Below are 16,818 nucleotides of genomic sequence, written 5' to 3'. Positions count from 1 at the left end.
ACACAGGACCCGACCCGAGGTGGAAAGTCCTCTAAAAATGACTACGGCCACAACAAAAATTTCAGCTTCTGCTTTCTGGATCCTGTCATCTTCACTAATTTGAAAGCTTTTTTCCAGGACCACTTCCCTCTTGTGGTGGACCGATACTCTTCCAAATGCAGTGGTTCATAGCCGTCCGCACACCCCCCTGCCCCGCCCCGCAAAAAAAGAAAAAACTCCCACGTATACAAAGAAAACCCCATCTTCCTGATTTTCCTCCAGGCGCACCCTGAGGGAATCTCTTCAGAACCTTCTCTTTGAGTCCTTTTTCCTTCAGTTCTCACAATATCCACCATTTATGATTTCTCCTTTCCTCTCCCCTCAGCCCGCTCTGTAAAAGGATTGGTGCTGTAGAGCCTTAGAATGACTATTCTTTTCATCTAGTACCTCTCCTGTCCAGTCTGGCTGCGGTACTGAACATTTTTGTGTGTGGTATTTTATTCCCGGAGTCCACCTAGGTTCCTGTCTCCACAACAGACCTGACACTGATATGGGAGGGGAGCTCAAAGTTACTGGACCAAGTATTGGAGCCAGAGAAATGCTTTAGGATCGTGGAAAATCAGCCTAGTTTGACACAGCGGCAGAGGTGATGACATCACGTTACATACTGTGATGTTGTATGTATCTCCTTGTCCAGTGTATGAGAGAGTCTTCAGAAGCAAAGTTATGGAATCACAAAGAGATACTGCCACTGGGAGACAAAGAGAAAACAAGTGGAAACCATCATCCTGCTAACAACGGAGTGGCGGAGGGTCTTGTGATGCCACATTTAAAGGGTTATCTAACTTGGAAACAGAAAAATAATGTCCAGAAAATAATGTTCAGAACCCGGATGCTGTCTTCAATCGATAGTATGTAGTGAATGTCTACCGTGTACAGAATGACATACTAAGTGCTTGAGAGACCTTGATAGAGTTAGAAGTCACAAAACCTCCCTTCAGTGAGCCTATAACTTGTCAAGAGACTCATTTTTGGAGAAAACCTAGCTCTTTTATGACTTACGGGACCATTGAGACTAGTAGAAATGCTGTTTATCAAAACGTACCCTAGGGCTATGGAACAGTAGCCAGTTCATTCCCTGAGAGTAAATTAGTGCTGGGCACAGGGCCAGAGGAAAAGCCAAAGGGCAAGTGTCTTGGTTCTTTGCCCAGGAGTAGCCTTTTGCAGCAAAGGAGGACAACACAGTTATGAAATCTCCTTGGGCTGCCGGAACAGAAGTCAGGTCTGCCCTGTGGTTAGTACTAGGGGGCAGTAGGGTGGAAATCATGGCCTGGGATAGGCATAGCAATCAGTCGTGCTAAAAACAATAATGATAATATTTTTAAATGTGTAGTATGTGCCAAACACTATGCTGAATGCTGGGGTGATTGCACTATAAGATGATGGGAAGCAGCGTGGCTCAGTGGAAAGAGCCCGGGCTTTGGAGTCAGAGGTCAAGGGTTCAAATCCCGGCACCGCCACTTGTCAGCTATGTGACTTCGGGCAAGTCACTTAACTTCTCCGTGCCTCAGTTACCTCATCTGTTAAATGGGGATTAAGACTGTGAGCCCCCCCGTGGGACAACCTGATCACCATGTAACCTTCCCAGCGCTTAGAACAGTGCTTTGCTCATATCAAGCGCTTAATAAATGCCATTATTATTATTATTATTGAACACAAGTCCCTAACCCACATGCTGCTCAAGGTCTAGGGGAAAGGGAGAGCAGGGATCTTAGCCCCGTTTATTCAGATGAGGAAACCGAGGCTCAGACAAGTCAAGTGACTTGCCCAAAGTCACTCAGCAGGCAGTTGGTGGAGCCGGGATTATAGCCTCGTGTCCTTTCCATTTTGCCCCAGTGGGCACGTACTGTCTTCTGGGTTTTCACCGGACAGGCCCATGTTTCATCCGCCGCCATCTGTCCCCCAAAGTTCACCACAACACCGGCGCCTTCACTGGGACAGTCTCCAAGGTGGTTCTTCTGGAGCAACCTGCACTAGGGGTAGGAAGGTAGGGACAGGACTGCGGAATTCCCATATTGTGGTGTCCCACCCCCGCCTCCACCCCAGTGTCCAGCCAGCTCTAGAGGCAGCGTTATGACTTTCTATTTTGCACAAAAGATTGCCACCATTGCCATCCCATCTCAATGCAGTCGGTTCTCCCATTGAAACATGCTGAGATCCTTCCATTTTCTTTTTTAAATTGTATTCGTTAAGAGCTTATTGTTGCAGGCACTGTTCTAAGCACCGAGGTAGTTAGGAGAGAATCAGGTTGGGCAGAGTCCCGGTCCTACATAGTTGGTGTGTTCCAGAAGGGAGTTGGAGGATTCGGATTAACGAAGCTGGCTGGTCACCACCCGGGGAGGCCTTGTGGGGGACGCACACACTCTGGAGTAGGTTGGATCTGGTCCTCAGCACAATGTCTTGCAGATTGAGCCCTGCCATCTCACTAGCTTCATCAGCCCGGATTCTGAAGGTAGCATACTGGACCAATCTGCCTTCATCAATCAATCAATCAGTCAATCGGTCATACTTCCCGAGTGCTTAATGTGTGCAGAGCACTGCACTAAGCACTTGAAAAGCATCGTGGCTTAACAGATAGAGCGCGGGATTGGACATCAGAAGGGCCTGGGTTTTAATCCTGTCTCTGCCATGTGTCTGCCGTGTGACCTCGGGCAAGTCAGTGCAATTCTGGGCCTCAGTTACCTCATCTGTAAAATAGGGTTAGGACTGTGTGGGAAATTACCCAATTACCTTGTATCTGCCCCAGCTCTGAGTACAGTGCCCGGCACAGAGTAATTGCTTAACAAATACCACAATAAGCACTTGGGAGAGTGCACTAGAGTCAGTTGGCATGACCTTGTCCTGAAGGAGTTTCCAGTGCAACCCCAGAACCCTGCAGGGCAGCAGGCCCCCCAGCTAAAGCCTGGCAAGGCACGGGCTCATCCGCTGCATGGTTTGAGGCTGGGGAAGTCCTGTGCCAGCCTGTTAAGCTGATTTCTGCCCCCCTGCCACCCCCTTTCCACAGTCCCAGATCACACTTCCTCCTGGTAAGACGTTCTTATCTCCCCAGCCCACAGGGACTCCTGGGTATCTTTGCAGTCCTTTTTTTTTTTGGTATTTGTAAAGCACTTGTATGCCAGGCACTATACTAAGTGCTGAGGTAGATATCAGCTAATTAGGTTGGATGCAGTCCCTGTCCCACATGGGGCTCGTAGTGATAATCGCCATTTTACTGTGCGATTTTTAGACTGTGAGCCCACTGTTGGGTAGGGACTGTATCTATATGTTGCCAACTTGTATTTCCCAAGCGCTTAGTACAGTGCTCTGCACACAGTAAGTGCTCAATAAATACGATTGATTGATTGATTGATTTTACAGAAGAAGAGAATGAGGCCTAGAGAAGTGAAGTGACTATCCCAAGGTCACACAGCAGGCAAGTGGTGGAGCCGGGACTAGAACCCACACCCTTCTGACTCCCAACCTGCAGTGGTTGCTTATGCATCTCTGCATCGAACAGAAACTCCTTGCCATTGGCTTTAAGGCACTTAATCAGTCCTCCCTCCTCCCTGTAGTAGTAGTAGTAATAATAATAATGGTATTTATTAAGCACTAACTATGTGTCAAGCACTGTTCTAAGCACTGGGGTAGATACAAGCATGAGAAGCAGCGTGGCTCAGTGGAAAGAGCCCGGGCTTGGGAGTCAGAGGTCATGGGTTCTAATCCCAGCTCTACCATTTGTCAGCAGTGTGACTATGGGCAAGTTACTTAACTTCTCTGTGCCTCAATTCCCTCATCTGTAAAATGGGGATTAAGACTGTGAGCCCCATGTGGGATAACCTGATCACCTTGTATCCACCCCAGTGCTTAGAACACTGCTTTGCACATAGTAAGCACTTAACAAATGCCATTATTATTATTATTACTAAAAGTTAATCAGGTTGGACACAGTCCCTGTCCCACAGAGGGCTCACAGTCTTAATCCCCATTTTACAGATGAGGTAAATGAGGCCCAGAGGATTGAAGTGACTTGCCCAAGGTCACACTGCAGAAAAGTGGCGGAGCCAGGACTAGAACTCAGGTCCTTGTGACTCCCACGCCTGCGCTCTGTCTGCTGGGCCACGCTGCTTCTCTGCTTACTTGTCCTCACTCCTCTCTCTTTCCATCCAACCTATACATTTTTCTTCTCTCACACCAACTTACTTACTGCACCTCGATTCCATCTCTTTCGCCACCGACCCTTTGTCCAGTGTAATAATAATTTTGGTATTTGTTAAGCGCTTACTATGTGCAAAGCACTGTTCTAAGCACTGGGGAGGATACAAGGTGATCAGGTTGTCTCATGTGGGGCTCACATTCTTAATCCCCATTTTACAGATGAGGGAACTGAGGCCCAGAGAAGTTAAGTGACTTGCCCAAAGTCACACAGCTGACAAGCGGCAGAGCCGGGATTTGAACCCATGACCTCTGACTCCCAAGCCCGTGCTTGTTCCACTGAGCCATGCTGTGGGACACCTAAGTACATAACCTCATACTCTGCTGCTTCCCCTCTTTCTAACCTATTTTAAGGTTTGTTCAACCCACTAGATTGTAAGCCTCTTGAGTGCAGGGATCGTTTCTACCAATTCTAGTGTCCTCTCCCAAGGCCTTAGTTCTGCATGCAGTAAATGCTCAATATGTGTCACTGATTGATTGATTGATTCATTCATTCCTCAAATTCCCTCTTTACCCCTGGCATTCTTGAGACCTGTTGGATATTTTATCATTCAGAAAGCTGGATTTCAGAAACAATAAGGAATTGCACAGGGTATCTAGGACTTAATAACACTATACGTACTGCATTTTGGATCCCAAATCCGTAATTCACTTGTAATCATTCTGCAGTTGTAGGAAATTGAAATACCGACTTGCGATCTGAATGGAATTTTTATTTATCCTTTTCATTTATCCTTGCTTTGCCTGAAAGGAGTCGTGTATGATACACTACAAGCTGCTGGCTTTAGGAGGGCTCGGTAGATTTTTGAAAGCCAGGATAATACACGTATTATGCAGAGAAAAAGAGAGTGTCCCGTCCTTCACTTTTAAAGAATGCCTCCCTTTGCTCCCAAAGCATGAAATACCTTTCCCAGATCAGCTTTTCACTCCGCTTTGCCTTTTCTTCAAATCCATCCCCAGCTTCCGTCTGCATTTTGAGGGGTAACGGACCGTCGGAAAGTCTTACCCATGCCGGTGGCAAGTGTCCGCTGTGGCTTGGCTTCCTCCTGAGTAGCTCTCACCATCCATAATAATTGGAGGGAGTGGGCGTAAAGACGAATGAAATCCCCAAGCCTCATTTGATTCATTGCATTCATCCTCCTAGCTAAACTTCTAACGGGGCAGCCAACAGTCCATAATACTGATCCGAGCGCTGCCGTTTCATCTACCTTGCCCGTGTGAGCGTTCAATAAAATAGGCCCGAAGGCGGGAAGCGAGTGTGGAAAGGAAGAAACAGTGGATCTGGATCAGCTCCAACTGGTTCGCCGGCCCCTTGACTAGGTTCCTCTCGTCTGCCTTAGAAATATATTTGGGCTGGGTTTTTTTTTCCCCTCTGGGGAGCTTGTAGGGAAGTCGCAAAGCCGTCATCTTGTCCTGTCTGGAAGTGAGTGAACGGTGCTAAACAGAAAATGTCAGGGAAAGAGGGTGGCATATATTCGGGCTGGTTGTTTTTTCCCCTCTGGGGAGCTTGTAGGGAAGTCGCAAAGCCATCATCTTGTCCTGTCTGGAAGTGAGTGAACGGTGCTGAACAGAAAATGTCAGGGAAAGAGGGTGGCGGTGAGGGAGAAGAGATGTACTCCACCACAGAATCGGTAGGCCCAGGCCCACCCCAGGACCAGCAGAACCAGGAACCTTAGCTGTCTGGAAGCCCTCGACAGCCAAATCTTCGATGGAGGGGTGAGAAAGCAGGTTGGCTCAGGGTGTTCTGCCTCCTCCAGTGCTGCAGAACCCTGAGTGTTTCTGGAAGGGCTGCCTGGGACCCCCGGACACAAAGGCTACTGGTTTGGGCATTGCTGGAACTGGAACGGTTGTTGAAGGTGGTGGTGGAGGTGGGGGTGGGGGTAGGATAAGGGAGAGCCCCCCAGTCCTCCCCAGGCTAGCCTCTTCCCACGTATTTCCTGTGGGGAGGAAAAATGATAAAAACAAATCATCTTGTTTATACAATAAACAAGAGCAAAACAAAACAGAGGAGAGAATAATAGCAGTAATTGTGTTTTTTAAGTGATCACTATGTGTCAAGCACTGTTTTAAGCGCTGGGAAAGATACAAGATAATCAGGTTGCACACAGTCCCTATCCCACGTGGGCTCACAGTCTTAATCCCCATTTTACAGATGAGGTTACTGAGGTACAGAGAAGTGAAGTGACGCACAATGTCACAGAACAGACAAGGTGCTGAGCTGGGATTAGAACCCAGGTTCTTCTGACTCCCAAGCCTGTGCTCTATCCACCAGTCCAATGGGAGAATGTGAGAGGATACATCAGACAGAGTGACCGTTAGGAAAGAGAAGACATTTTGTTTGGGGATGTGACAGTGCATAGGTTGAGTTTTCATTCATCCTCAATGCATTTGTGGTTTCCTATCAGCCCTTCTTTGAAGCCAGAGTTTCCGGGAAACCATCCCTGAAGACCTGGCTTTGTGTGAATTTAATTGTTGTAGCTTTGAGAGTGAGGAGTAAATAAAGAAATGTCAAAGGTGTCCTCTAGATTTACTTGAGCCTAAATAGTGCCAAGGTTAGCGTAGAGGTACCAAGAGCAACAAGCGATTGGATTGGCTCGATCCAGAGCTGGCAACGTCCCAAGGCCAGTTGGGATGCTTATCCTACACGCATCCGTGCTTCTCAGTTTTTCCCCAGCCTGTTGGGTTTGAAAACCCAGACACCCCAAAAGAAGCAGGACATGGGCATCCCACCACCACCACCACCACCACTACTCCTGCCTTCCCCCAGGACCTCATGAGGCCTGGAAGCCAGCGGGATTGAGGTTCATAGTGCAAACATACTACGGAGTGGCCCACCAGGCTGGGGATGGTGCTCCATCATTTTGAATTTCACCATATGTGCTCCAGAGTACTCTGAAACACACACACGCACCTCACATCCACTGCAAAAGGGCCCAGATTCGGAGGGCAATCCACAGGAGTTCCCAAGGCACAACCAGCCTGAAGAACCGTCGTAAGAAGAAATGGAGCCAGGCTTAGAGTACACAGCCATACCAACCTTAACATTTCTTTTGTTGATCTCCTAGATCGATTCCAGTAGGGCAGCTGGGTTTTACTTTTTTGTCCGGAGGGAATAAATTAGTAGGAGCCGTAAAGACGTATTGTCCTTGAGAAATAGCATGATTTTATATATCTATATATAAAATCTTGGGACTTTGTTTCCAGCATTGATTTTTTTTTTGACCTTTGAAACCTAAATATTTCCCCTTAAGAAACAAGGAAACCTCGGTATCCCACTGGGCTTGCACACGGTCCAGGACAAAGAGGTCCATTCATTGGTGTTGTTTTATAGAAATATGGTTCATAAAGTCACCAGTGCTGAACATGAATTTAAACTAGCAGGTCCAGACTGTTTGGTTCTCTTCTATCCAGCCACTAGTTTTGTTACGAGTGTAAATGCCATGAGGGTGAATGTTTCCCTGTGCAACACGAGAAAGAGAACAGGGCCTCTTTATCCTGGACCATCCTGGGTTTCCTTCACTGGAGTTTGGCGAGCAGACTATGTGCTTAGGGAAGGCGGGATGCAGGAGAGGGCTATTCTCATGCTGTTTCTCTGTTTGTCAGCTCTGAACGTCATCGCGTCTGATGTTATGTACTGAAGTCGTGTGTGATTCACAATGATGTTAAGCCAGCAAACATGAAAATATGGAAATAGCACGAGAAAGCCCTTTGTCCTGTCTCTGATTGCCGAAGAATTTTACCGTCTTCTCCAGAGGGGTTTGGAAGTGGATCTGAACTGTTCAAGCTGCCCTACTGAAAGGTATCCAGGGCGAGATCATTTTTTTTTTAAGACAAAGAGACTTTATACATTGTGCTATAGTGTTCTATAACAAGTAGTTTTGCTAAGGAAAACAAAGTAGTTTTGCCCATCATTCTGCTTTGAATGATGGCTATTATAAGATAATCTATTGTTTTTTTTGCGTTCTTTTATGTTGCTTATTATCATCTTGTTCTAGGACTTTTATCCTTATTTATTTGTGTTAAAAAATGTTAGTTTCTTCTATAAATACTGAAAAAGGGAGCAATAAATTTTATGCATATATTTTAAAAGGAGAATGTAAAGTTCTTTATACTCCCCAAATTTGTGAAGAAAATTCACCATCACAATTTTAGCAAGGCCGTGTCAGTTTATCAATTTCAAATGAAAATTCAGAAATAGTCATATTGTCGACTTGTCACATTGATATCGTCACTTCCATAATAAGGATGAACTACTCTTTAATGAATAGTTTATTGGCTTTCTAAAAAGCGGTGACAATAGCTCAGAAAACTATTACAGTGAACGTTCACAATTAAGTGGCAAGTAGTCACAAAAATATTTTCTCTTTTCCTCGAGAATGCCACCTGCCTAATGAAAACCAGACCATGCTGATTAATATCACAAGGAATATTCCTGTAGACCAATATTCCTGTCTGTAGCATCAACTGATTTAGGACATTTTACACAAAATAAACTTTTATATGTTTTCTGCTAAAATTATCGTAATTCATAGGTGTCACTTATGTAAGTGTGTGATACACTCTCCAGCATTTTGGCTCAAGTGAAAGTGACTATGTAGCACATTTACTAGGGAAAAAAATGGCATGATAAAGTGACAGTCCTCACTTATTGGCTACATTTTTTAAGGTGTTTACACAGCAAACAGTAGTATTTGCTGAGCTCTTACTGTGGGCGCTAAACTCTTGGGAAAATGTAATAGAATTAGTAGACATGAACTCTGCCCTCAAGGAGCTTACAATTAAAATGATTAATGGATCCCAAAATACACTATTTCTTGGAAGAAAGGGGAGTATAAAGAACCTTTTTCTGCACTTTTATGAAGGTGGATATGACATTCATTATTAGACTAGAATGGGGTATTCTTTGAATTTGGATCCAGCTGCATTCAGTATGTATTTTTTTTTTCAAACTGGAAAATTGTGAGTAGGATTCATTCTATACGATATACAATGGAACTAGCGTGTTACTTGAATGTTTGATGTAAAGGTATTTAAAAACTGGTTTATACTTAGTATCCCATTATCTCGATTCAGAGTACATTGTAACTACAATGACTATAACTTAAATTTCCCTCCATGTACATGCTGTCTGGCTCTTATAAAATGCTTATTTGGCTACCTGATCTGTACACTATAATAAATTCTATTTGTTAAGAAAACATGTCTTGTATTTTAGCATATGTATCTCATAATCATAAATATGAATGTTCTAGAGTCCCATGCTTCATTTCTCATAACGTTTTCTTCTCTGAAAGAATGTATTCACTTGTAAGAGTTTCATCCTTCCTCTCTTTGCAGTATGACTACTACTGCACTTTAAATGTCAAGCAGGTTCGTGCTCACGCATAGTTTCTTTAATTTCTGTGAACACAGCTCACTAATATTATTTTATTTATTTATTTGTGATTCCCCAAACAATGAAAATATTCAACCTCTCACAGAACTGTTTTGGGTCGTTACAAACATTTCAGGATGGTTAACAAATGGCACAGCGAAACTGCCTAAGAATCATAACTTGGAATTTCAGCAGCAATCAGTGGAGTTTATTGAGTGCCCCCTCAACGATGTTGCCCAGTGACTTAAGTTATTGGAACTGTGGCCAGGACAGTTCCAGGCAAATCTGTGCACTTGAATATTTTTGTTGATGACGCTTTAGCCACCCCAAGCTAAGTCCTCACAGCCCAGGGATAGTGAGAGAGCTGCTACCAGTGAGGTGTGATCTTTTCAGATGCTTTTTGCGCTATTTTCTTAGCCTAACTCCAAGGAGAAAAAAATGTCAGTTTCCATAATTCACGTTACAGTGAATCTGACACAGACTCTGATACATCACACCTTTTTGAGGAAAATTTTGGCCAATTTTAAGCCTGAAAATAGAGTATGAATTTGAACCTAACTTGATTCCATTCCTCCTAATACTAGAGGACCCAATTTTTCAAGTTGAGTGATTGTTAGTAAATGTCTTTCTGATTTAGGGAAGGTTGAAAGGCATTCTTCTTGCCAAATAATGACTTTTGGTAAGTGCTTCCCCCTCTTGACCTGCTTTGACTTGGGATGGAGACAGTAGGAAACCAGAGGGGAGACACTGAAACTCACTTCCGCTTTTCCTGAAGTTCTTTCTTCAGGAGCCAAAGATAGGAGGTGTATTTGGTCTTCCCTTTATCTTTCCCTTTCCTTTTGATTTCATAGATCCTTTATTTTACTGACATTTCAATTCCTTTCTCAACACGCACAGTCTCAGACAGTCCCTCTGCCGCGTGTGTGTTGGCACCCATAGGTTTTTGGAACATTCTCAGCCTAGTCTCCTGGATCTGCGTACTGATTCATATGCTAGTCAGGGAAAGAGGAAAGACAGTGGGAGTACAAACCTAGAGACAAGCCATCACAGATAAGGAAAAGGAACTTTTTGTGACCTTTAAAGAGGATTTTGTCCATTGAATCACAACTAGACTCTATAGCTGGTGAACCACCAAACGCTATCATTTCTCCTTGCAAGCATTCAGCAAAGCATTATTTCTTTTGTCAAACCCCAGTGAATTAAAGGGAAGTGTTCTTTTCAGGGTCTATGTATCCTTGTTTCTTTTTGGATTTAAGTATTCTTAATAAAGGGCCAAGTACAATTTCTTGTTTATTCCATACCACTATAAAACATCCTTTTTTTTGTTTAGGAAACATTAAATACACATTCATTGCACCATTAGTCATCCCTTTATTGAGAAGACAACTATTTCCACTGTTTCTTTAAACTGTCTGTGTAACAGCAGGAGAATAAACCCTTTGGACTAGGCTGGCCCGGTTGCATCCAGTTTGGTATAATGTTCTAGAAGTTATTTTGACTAGCCGTTTCCCACCATTTCCACGCATCACCTTTGGGCCAGCGGTATCGCTGACTTCGCGACTCTGTTCCCCGCACCTGTCACTGAAATCTAAGTTATGTGCAGGCATGTCAAACCAGGTGCAGAATTGACCAATAATCTCCAGCAAACTCGTACCTGACCCTGATTTCTAGCGAACAACACTCAGAGACAAGCTCATGTCGGGGATCATATAGGGATTTTAACCAAGAGCTTTGCCCGAGAAAGAAGTTTTATTGGACTTTGTGCCACTCTGTTTTTATTAGTCCATCTAAATTTCATTTAGTAGTGGGTTTTCGAGTGGCTTTGGGAGGTGCCATAATCCAAAGTGTATGTGATGTTAATATACAATTCTTTTGTTAACATATACTGTTCTGTGGGTTGGTTTTAATATGCCTCACCGGTGATTTATTTTTCTAATCATGTCATATATATATATATTTATGGTATGTCATGGTATCGATTATGATTTATAAATTATTTTTTTAAAGAACAATTTTTTAAAAATATATTTTTTGCTTTCCAGCTGAATTACCAAAACCAATCCTCTTATGCCTGATTTGTCTACTTCTAAAATCAACTGTTTGAAGACTATTTCTATACCATTTGGTGCAGGACTGTTTTGAAAACCAATATTAATGCTGTACTGTACACTATTCAAACTCAAACAACAGGAATTGTTCTTGACATATCAGGATTACTTACTTATGATTAAAAATACACTTCTACCACATTTGTGAAACTGTAAGAAGCTTGGTGATTTTTCATTGGATTGTAAGAATGGCCTAGTCAGACCACTGCCGTCTAGGTGACGTCTACGGGAGGCAAGTTTTCCCTGATTTCTTGTGCATTGGTAGACTAAAATGGTGTGCAGGAGGTATGTTGCTTTCCTTCTCCTTGCTCAAAGCCCACATAAACCTAGAAAGGGTGTTCAAGCTATGACAGGAGTGGTGGCTGGAGGGAAGGAGACTGCGTGGCATTCAATCATATTTATTGAGCACTTACTGTGTGCAGATCACTGTACTAAGCGCTTGGGCGAGTGGAGTATAGCAACAGACACATTCCTTGCCCACAGCGATCTTACAGTCCAGATGGGGGTGCGAAATAGGCTCCTCTAGAGCAGATGCTGTGCTGAGGGAAGAACAGAAAGGGTGATTGTCACCAAGACCCAGACTGGGGAGTGTGTTGTGGCTCTGGGCTGAGTGTCCTTTAAAAAGAAGATGAGAGGGTGAACTAGAATAAGGAGCAGCTTAAGTAACAAAGCCTTAACATTGCTTATTGAATAACCAGGTATCTTTCTTCCCCACCTTATCTTTCACACTGCAAAGGAGCAAAATAATAATAATAATAATGGTATTTGTTAAGCGCTTACTATGTGCAAAGCACTGTTCTAAGCACTGGGGAGGTTACAAGGTGATCAGGCTGTCCCACGGGGGGCTCACAGTTTTAATCCCCATTTGACAGATGAGGGAACTGAGGCCCAGAGAAGTGAAGTGACTTGACCAAAGTCACACAGCTGACAATTGGCAGAGCTGGGATTTGAACCCATGACCTCTGACTCCAAAGCCCGGGCTCTTTCCACTGAGCCACGCTGCTTCTAAACAGTAGAGAAGTGATTCTGTGGTTTTTGCTTCCATCTTTCCCTTTACTGATCACTTAAGGGTGGTTCATTTCTAGACTGTGAGCCCGTTGTTGGGTAGGGATTGTCTCTATGTGTTGCCAACTTGTACTTCCCAAGTGCTTAGTACAGTGCTCTGCACACAGTAAGTGCTCAATAAATATGATTGAATGAATTGACAGCCCCTTCAAATGTGTTTCTTTGTGGCTGCTTTTTCTGGAATCTTTGTCAGAAGAGTCAAATACTTTGATTTTGGTGCACTGTTTGGGAAGAATGGATAACCACTTTAAAAAAAACTCATAGTCATAGGTCTTGCTTTATTTTGTCATTCCTCCCATTGTATTCTTTCCTTGTTTCCTCTTGGCCATGATGTTGTGAGGAAGCAGATCCATTTAGCATAAGAATGGTCATTTCAGTTCATCTCATTTTAGTTTACAGTTGGGCCATCTTGATCACCAAGATGTGAGTAGTAGTAGTAAGGATGGTATTTGATAAGTCCTATGCGCCAAGCACTGTACTAAGCACGGAGGACTCAGTCAAAGGGGGAGGGAGAACAGGTATTGAATTCCCATTTTACAGATGAGGAAACTGAGTCCTAGAGAAGTTAAGTAACTTGCCCAAGGTCATACAGCAGACATTGGCAGGCCCTTACTCTTTCCACTAGGCCATGCCACTTCCCTAGAAAACTTTCTTATCTAGCACAAGCATAACTAACTGCCTTTTTCCATGAAACATTTCATCCCCCAATTTAACAAAGTTGGTGTTAGTGCATCTCTAACCCCAACTCGTTTGAATCTCAGAGATTCCTTATTGAAGCAAGGCTGTTGTGTTCTGGTGTAGTTATTAAGCCTGCCATATTTTAGCCAGGATTTAACTATGGGTCCTAATTTGATCACTTCTGAAAATGACCTTGTTATATGCACCATATTAGGAGGCAGTAGCGCTTTCTATCTCCCAATACAAACATTAGGGCTTTATGAAAAACTCTTTGTGAAAGATGTCTGACTTCACACTCTAAGCAAACATCAGCCTTCTGCAATAGCTTGCAAATTGTTTACTCCATTACAGGGATTAGCATCCTCAGCTGTTTTTGCCTTCTCATTTTCAGGGGGCTCTAATGCCTTTGTCTTTCTCCTGTGTTTCTGTTTGAGATGAGATGGACTTAGTTGTTGACCTGATCAGTGCAATCCCTCCCCTAACACGTTCGAGGGTCATTTCCTGCCATGAGAGGGAAGCTGTGAGGCCTAGTGTCAAAAGCTCATGGCTGGGAGTCAGAAGACCCAGATTCTAATCCTAGCTCTGCCACCTGCCTGCTCTGTGACTTTGGGCAACTCACTTAATTTCTCTGGGCCACAGTTTCCTCATGTGTAAAATGAAGTTTCATTACCTGTCCTCCCTTCTACTTAGGTTGTGAGCCCAGTGAGGGACATGAACTGAGTCCAATCCAATGAACTTTTATATCTACCCCAGCACTTTGAACCATACTTGACTTATAGTGAGCACTTAACAAATACCATGATCATCATCATGAGACTCTCGACTCACACAAAAATGGTGTATCTGATCAGAAGCAGCCAATTAGAGACAAGCTGCAAACATTTAGACAAAGGGATATAATTATGGAATTGAATGACTCCAACAGTGGCTCTATTTTTCTGGAGGAAAATATTCCTCTCCTTATTTAGAGCCCTGGATCCTGAATTATTCATTTCTTTATTTTGGATCAAATAAATCTTCTTTCCAATGGTGTTTTTTTTTTCGGAGTTCATTTTAAGTTTATGTTCCTGTCAAACATTTTATCCTTTCAATTCCTTCTGTCTCGTGTAACTCAAATTGTACTTGAAAGGAACATCTGAGCTATATTAAGGGCTTTTTGAACCCTCAATCTTCTGAGACTTGCCTGAATTAGGGACAAAGTATAAAGGACATATATGGTGTCGCTTTATTCAGTGATGTTTTAGACCAAGTAGCTGTACAACTTCAATTGAAAATTGTCCATTTCGTTCTCACAAATCTATTGAAAAGAAAATAACTTTTTAAAAATTAAGTTCCTCTCAAATTAAAAAAAATGCTTCTCATATGATAAAATTATCTTTTTATGGTAACCAAAGCAAATAACTAGTCTCATATATTGTATTAAAAGCATGTGCTAAGGACTTTCGCTTCACAGTGTGTACATTTGAAGAGGAAGGAAGAGTCTATATATTTTAAAACGTAATTTAGGTTGGTTTTCTAATTTACTTTTTTCACACTGACACCAAGTCCAAGAATATTGTAAACTGTGTTTGAGATGCTGCCTAGCTCCCTGATAGTGTATAAGTGTATAAAGTAGCACTTTACTCTTGGGAAGATAGCCTAACTTTTCAGCAATAATGATTCTATGGGGTAGAATTGGTCCCATTAAAAACAGAAATTTCATAAAAGAATAAATCACACGCTGGCCTCTAATTTATCTTACAGCTTTACAAATGTTACCATTTTTGATCAAAGTGAGGGGTTCCGGACCTCTATATTAGCGATTTTATCTGGCAAACAAATTCAGGCTTCCTGCATGTCTGTGACTGTCCATTTGAACCTGGACACTGCAGCCCTCTTCAAGTTTTTGGAGCAGGAAACTCTGGCCAAACACAGCAGGTGTGAGTAGGACGATAGCAGCAGACAAAGGAGGGCGGCAGAAATCGTTCACATCTTGGGGTGGGCAGAAAAAAGAAACTGAAAGGAAAGACATTGCAAACCACGTAATGGTCCCTCAGTGTCCTGCTCACAATCCTGCTTCCACAGTCAGACTGGGGCCAGTTCCAAGGCGGATAGGGAGAGGCAAAGAGAGTGTAAGGCACCCAAACTACTCAATAATAATAATAATAATGGCATTTGTTAAGCACTTACTATGTTCTAAGCGCTGGGGGGGATACAAGGTGATCAGGTTGTCCCACGTTGGGCTCACAGTCTTAATCCCTATTTTACAGATGAAGGAACTGAGGCCCAGAGAAGTGAAGTGATGTGACTTGCCCAAAGTCACACAGCTGACTAGTGGCAGAACCGGGATTTGAACCCATGACCTCTGGCTTCCAAGCCCAGGTTCTTTCCACTGAGCCACACTGCTTCAAAGCACTGTTCTAAGCGCTGGGGGGGATACAAGATGATCAGGTTGTCCCACATGGGGCTCACAGTCTTAATCCCCATTTTAAAAATGAGGTAACCGAGGCTCAGGGACGTTAAGTGACTTGCCCATGGTCACACAGCAGATGTGGCGGAACCAGGATTAGAACCCATGACCTCTGACTCCCAAGTCCAGGCCCCTTCCACTGAGCCACGCTGCTTCAGGCACTCCTTCAACTACCCTCTGTCCCCTGTCCATTCTTCCCAGTCAAACTCTGGTTCTCTTCCTGGGGTCCAGAAAAAAATGGTGGTCTGATCAGCGAATGGCATTTATTGAGCATTCACTCAGTGCAAAGCCCTGTACCATGTTCTTGGGTGAGTGCAACAGAAACAAAATACTTCCCTACCCACACGGAGCTTACAATCTAAGCGACTCACTGCAAACGGCACCTCAAGAAGCAAAAGGAGGGACTGCCTCACTGATCTAGCTACAAAACACCCTTGAGTCTCAAAGTCCCTCAGACCTTTGGCAAAGTGTGGGAGAGAGACCCGGGAGTGAGAGTGAAGTGACAATTCTAGAGTTGGAACGTGTTCCAAGTCCACCCGAACATAAATCAAGACTGTAACGGTGGTAAAAGACAAATGATAAATACAATATTCGTCTTTCATTTATGGATCTCAAAATACTCTGCTTCATTAGCTCTGAAGAACTATTCTGCATCTGAGTGGATCTCAGAACGGCAATCCTCTCCCACTGTGTTCCCACCCATCACACCCTCTGATGGTTCATGTTGCGACCGTTGCCTCCCATGCTTACTTTCTTAAGCCGACCCTCCCCGCAGGGGAATGGAGCCACTGGAAAAAAATCTCACGATTCACTCTGAGTTTGGAATCAAGCCACTGGAAGCCACCCGACCCTCTGCCAAATCCTCTGCATGAAGGGACAACAGTGTGGGTTGCCGGTCCCTTGGGGAAGCTCAT

At 43.6% G+C, this 16,818-nt stretch overlaps 1 protein-coding gene across 3 annotated transcripts in view; it reads left to right on the top strand.

Moving 5' to 3' along the window:
• The window catches only part of PCDH11X (protocadherin 11 X-linked), a 1,230,124-nt gene that overhangs the window by 202,180 nt on the left and 1,011,126 nt on the right, over positions 1-16,818 (top strand). The window contains exon 5 of one of the 3 annotated variants that reach the window (XM_038748016.1): positions 7,834-9,524. The exons of the other annotated variants lie outside the window; for them this stretch is intronic. Coding sequence (XP_038603944.1) covers positions 7,834-7,839 — 6 coding nt within the window. The 3' untranslated portion in view covers positions 7,840-9,524. Of the gene's footprint in view, positions 1-7,833; positions 9,525-16,818 lie in introns of those variants that run through there. 3 annotated transcript variants of the gene reach the window in all.

The sequence above is a fragment of the Tachyglossus aculeatus genome, chromosome 6 (assembly GCF_015852505.1).
Source record: "Tachyglossus aculeatus isolate mTacAcu1 chromosome 6, mTacAcu1.pri, whole genome shotgun sequence".
Lineage (NCBI taxonomy): Eukaryota > Metazoa > Chordata > Mammalia > Monotremata > Tachyglossidae > Tachyglossus > Tachyglossus aculeatus.
This window is presented reverse-complemented; position numbering and strand designations above follow the sequence as displayed.